Source organism: Colobus angolensis, unplaced genomic scaffold (genome assembly GCF_000951035.1).
Source record: "Colobus angolensis palliatus isolate OR3802 unplaced genomic scaffold, Cang.pa_1.0 Scaffold423, whole genome shotgun sequence".
NCBI classification, from domain to species: Eukaryota; Metazoa; Chordata; class Mammalia; order Primates; family Cercopithecidae; genus Colobus; species Colobus angolensis.
The window spans coordinates 237,552-242,764 of record NW_012117633.1 but is presented as its reverse complement, the minus strand read 5'-3'; the positions used below and the strand labels follow the sequence as shown (position 1 = coordinate 242,764).

At 44.3% G+C, this 5,213-nt stretch overlaps 1 protein-coding gene across 1 annotated transcript in view; it reads right to left on the bottom strand.

Moving 5' to 3' along the window:
• The window catches only part of SGSM1 (small G protein signaling modulator 1), a 127,155-nt gene that overhangs the window by 46,511 nt on the left and 75,431 nt on the right, over positions 1–5,213 (bottom strand). Inside the window, exon 16 of the mRNA XM_011956722.1 lies at positions 2,959–3,087. Within this exon, the coding sequence (XP_011812112.1) occupies positions 2,959–3,087 (129 nt within the window). The remainder of the gene's footprint in view (positions 1–2,958; positions 3,088–5,213) is intronic.

Below are 5,213 nucleotides of genomic sequence, written 5' to 3'. Positions count from 1 at the left end.
GCGCATGGTGGCAGGCAACTGTAATCCCTGCTACTTGGGAGGCTGAGGCTGGAGAATCGCTTGAACCTGGGAGGCGGAGGTTGCAGTGAGCTGAGATCGTGCCACGGTACTGCAGGCTGGGCAACAGAGCGAGGCTCCGTCTCAAAAAAAAAAAAAAAACACAAGCAGATGCAAAATCTGGTGAAATTCTAGTAAGGCCTGTAGTCTAGCTACTTGTATTGTGTCAGTGTTAATGCTCTGCTTTTGACAGTGTACTTTAGTTACATAAACTGTTACCACTGGGGAAAGCTGGGTGATGGGTACCCGGGACCTCTGTTACTATTTTTGCAGCTTCTTGTGAACTTATAATTATAGATGCTTCTCGACTTATGATGGAGTTATGTCCCAATAAATGCATCATAAGTTGAAAATATCTTAAGTCAAAAATCCATTTAAGGCCAGGTGTGGTGGCTCATGCCTGTAATTCCAGCATTTTCGGAGGCCAAGGCGGGCAGATAACGAGGTCAGCAGTTCGGGGCCAGCCTGGCCAACATGGTGAAACTCTGTCTCTACTAAAAATACAAAAAGTAGCTGGGCGTGGTGGTGGGCACCTATAATCCCAGCTACTTGGGAGGCTGAGGCAGGACAATCACTTGAACCCAGGAGGCGGAGGTTACAGTGAACCAAGATTGCGCCACTGCACTCCAGCCTGGGCGACAGAGCAAGACTCTGACAGACAGAGACTCTACCTCAAAAAAAAAAAAAAAAAGAGAATATGAAAACATTTAAAATTACACATTTGTTATAATAATCAAGACAGAGTGGTACTGGCAGAAGGATAGATTCACAGATCACCAGAACAGAAGGGATAACCCAGAAACAGACCTACAAGTATGTTCCCAACTGTTTTTTTTGTCGTTTTGTTTTTTTGAGACGGAGTCTTTCTCTATTACCCAGGCTGCAGTGCAGTGGCGTGACTTTGGCTCACTGCAACCTCCACTTCCCAGGTTCAAGCAATTCTCCTGTCTCAGCCTCCTGAGTAGCTGGGACTACAGGCGCCTGCCACCCTGCCCAACTGATTTTTTTTTTTTTTGTATTTTTAGTAGAGACGGGGTTTCGCTATGTTGGTCAGGCTGGTCTTGAATTTCTGACCTCAGGTGATCCACCCGCCTCAGCCTCCCAAAGTGCTGGGATTACAGGCGTGAGCCACCACAGCCAGCCCCAACTGTTTTTGAACAGTGCAAGAGCAATTCAATGGAGGAAGGACATCTTTTCAACAAATGATGCTGGAGCAACTGAAGACTCAAAAGCGAAAAATGAACTTTGACCTAAATGACACACTGTATATATATAAAAAAAAAACTCAAAAGATTTTATGTCAAATGTAAAATAGAAAATTTTTAGGATAAATCGTAGGAGAAGATCTTCAGGACCTAGGGCTAGGCAAAATTTTCTTAGACTTGACACCAAAAGCATAATTCACAAAAGGAAAAATTGATAAACTGAGTTTCATTAAAAATTTAAAGATTTGTTTTGCAGAAGACCCTGCTTACAAGATGACAAGTTACAGACTGGGAGGAAATATTTGCCAATCACATATCTGAACAAAGGACTGTTATCAGAGTATATGAAGGACTCTCCAACTCCACAGGAAAAAAACCAAACAATCCAATTAGAAGGTGGGCAAAAGATGTTAGCAGACATTTCACCAGAGAAGATACACAATGGCAAATAAACACATGAAAAGACCTTCAACTTCACTAGCCGTTTGGGAAGTGCAAATTAAAAACAATGAAGTATCAATTATCCGTGTCAGGTGGCTGAAATAAAAAATAGTGACAAGACAAAACTCTGGTCAAGATGCAAGTGTGGATCATTCCTATTTTGCTGGTGGACACAGAAAACAGTATAGCCACTGCAGAGGTGTGAAAGTTTTTTTTCTCCCCTTAGAGACAGGGTCTCCCCATGTTGCCCAGGCTGCACTAGAACTCCTGAGCTCAAGCAAACCTCTTGCTGGGACTAAAGGCAAGTGCTACAGTGAAAGTTTGTCAGTTTCATATAAACATATAAAACTGAACATGCAACTACTATATGACCCAGCAATTACATTCTTACTCATTTATCCCAGAGAAATGACAATTTATGCTCATACAAAAACTGTACATGAATGTTCATTACAGCTTGATTTGTAATAGTCAAAAAACTAGAAACAACTCAGCTGCCTAGCAACAGGTGCTACAGCCTATCATGGAATACTACTCAGCCATCAAAAGGAATTCACTCTTGATACTCTCAATGACTTGGATGAGGTTCTATGCTGAGTGAAAAAAAGTCAATCCCAAAACGTTACACACTGTATCATTCCATTTATATAATATTCTTGAAATGATAAAATTATAGAAATGAAGAATATATTATTAGTGGTTGCCAGGGACTGGGGCCAGGGTGTGGGTATGGGGGAGGTGAGTCTGGCTATAAAAGGACAACATGGGGTTCCTTACAGCATCAAAATGTTCTGCATGTGGGCTGTGGTGATGGACACAGATCTACACATGTGAGAAAACTGTAGGAAAACACACACACACACACACACACACAAATGTGTACAAGTAAAACTGGGAAAGTCTGATTAAGATGAGTATATTATACCATGTCAATACTCTGGTTCTGATATTTTACTACCTTACAGTTTTGCAAGATGTTACCATCAGAAAAAAATTGGGCAAAAGACGTACGATATTTCTCTGCATTAATTTCTCATAATTACGTGTGAATCTACACTTAGTCCAAAATTTAAAAACCTAAAAATTGCATATGTGGCTTGTGTTTTGCTTCCATTGGACAGCGCTGCCTTCAGGTTCCCATCTTTCCCGTATCTCCCTCCCCTTCCTTCATCCAGCATGAAACCAGAGCTCCCCAGCCCCACAGTATCTGGCTCCTTTTGTTGCGAAAGACCCCAGTGCCTGGCAGGTAACCAACCTCTTTCCTTTCTGTTTCCGTCATCCCGAACTGGTAGTGGCCCAGGAGGAAGGGCCACACGGCCTTGCGGATCTGAGGCTCGATGCCCCCGTAGTAGATGAGGCGCAGCAGCTCCCGCTCCTCGTAACTCTGTGGTGGGTGGGGAGGAGCAAAGAGTTTGGTCAACAGAAAACCAGGGGGTGGCTTTAGTAGAGATGGAGTTTCACCATGTTGGCCAGATTGGTCTTGAACTCCTGACCTCCAGTGATCTGCCTGCCTCAGCCTCCCAAAGTGCTGGGATTACAGGTGTGAGCCACTGCACCCAGTCACCCTGAGTTATCTTCTTTTTTTGAGACAGAGTCGCTCTGTCACCCAGGCTGGAGTGCAGTGGTGTGATCTTGGCTCACTGCAACCTCCGCCTCCCGGGTTCAAGTGATTCTCCTGCCTCAGCCTCCCGAGAAGCTGGGATTACCAGTATTTGCCACCACATCCAGCTAATTTTTGTACTTTTAGTAGAGATGGGGTTTCACCATGTTGGCCAGGTTGGTCTCGAACTCCTTACCTCACATGATCCGCCCTCCTTGGCCTCCCAAAGTGCTGGGATTACAGGTGTGAGCCACCACACCTGGCCACCCTGAGCAATCTTCTTACCAATATTCCTCAACTCCCGTGCACCTATCCTTCTAGAATACTAATTGGCAATGCCCTAACTGTATCATTATGATCTACTTCCATGATCTACCTGGGGGTATGATCTACTTCTATGATCTACTTCTGTGGTCCAGCAGTCCTGCTTCTTCGACCTAGCCCTCAGATATCCTGGCGTGAATAAGCAAAGTCATAGGTACTTGGATATTTGTCGTGGCATCGTATGAAACAGTCAAACCCAGGCAACTCTCCAGCTGCCCATCAATGGGTGAACATGTGTCCCTACACGGGTATGCAACACAGAGATGTAAAAGAGCGAGGGATACATCTATGGAAACCCACATAAAAAGGTGTTCAGCTGGGCGCGGTGGCTCACGCCTGTAATCCCAGCACTTTGAGAGACCGAGGCGGGCAGATCACGAGGTTAGGAGTTCCAGACCAGCCTGGCCAATATGGTGAAACCCCGTCTCTAAAAATACAAAAATTAGCTGGGCGTAGTGGTGCCCAACTACTTGGAAGGCTTAGGCAGAAGAATCACTTGAACCTGGGAAGTGGAGCTTGCAGTGAGCCGAGATCGCGCCACTACACTCCAGCCTAGGCGACAGAGTGAGACTCGGTCTCAAAACAAAACAAAACAAAAAAAAAGATGTTCAATGTGTATCGTTAAGTGGAAAAAAAAATAAGTTGTAAAACATATGTAGAATTGTTCACTTTGGATTAATTTGCTTTAAATCATTTTTTTTTTTTTGAAATGGAGTTTTGCTCTTGTTGCCCAGGCTGGATAGCAGGCTATCATGAATTAATATTTTAATTAATTTTCAGCCCATTTTTGCTGTGTGCTTATTTGAAAATATTATCTGGCAATTATTAATCTTGACTCAGCTCTAGAAAAATTTCTTGGCTGGGTGCAGTGGCTCACACCTGTAATCCCAGCACTTTGGGAGGCTGAGGCGGGCAGACTACCTGAGGTCGGGAGTTTGAGACCAGCCTGACCAACATGGAGAAACCCCGTCTCTACTTAAAATACCGAGCATGATGGTACATGCCTGTAATCCCAGTTACTTGGGAGGCTGAGGCAGGAGAATTGCTTCAACCCAGGAAGGGGAGGTTGCGGTGAGCCAAGATTGTGCCATTGCACTCCAGCCTGGGCAACAAGTGCAAAACTCCATCTCAAAAAAAAAAAAAATTACTTAAAGCAAATTAATCCAAAGTGAACAATTCTAGCTGCTACATCATACACTAATATCTTTTGTGCACACTAGGATGACTTTAACAGGTATGTGATGCATTGTGGGGTAGAGTTCGTCTGTTTTCTTTCTAAAATTTCATTTTCAGGCAAAGGTTTTGCAGTTACAATGAGTCAAGATGCGGGGCCAGCAGGTCCTAACTGCACATGCGCGGTGGGAAGGCTGCCCTGAAGGGCCCCGGGGCCTGTTCCCTCTCACCTATTCACATTCCAATATTAGAAGCCTATTTCACTTTAGTCTTAGGTGTACTCAACCATAATGGCAAGCTCATTTTTGTATTTTTAGTAGAGATGGGGTTTTACCATGTTGGCCAGGCTGGTCTCAAACTCCTGACCTCAAGTGATCCACCTGCCTCAGCCTCCCAAAGTGCTGGGATTACAG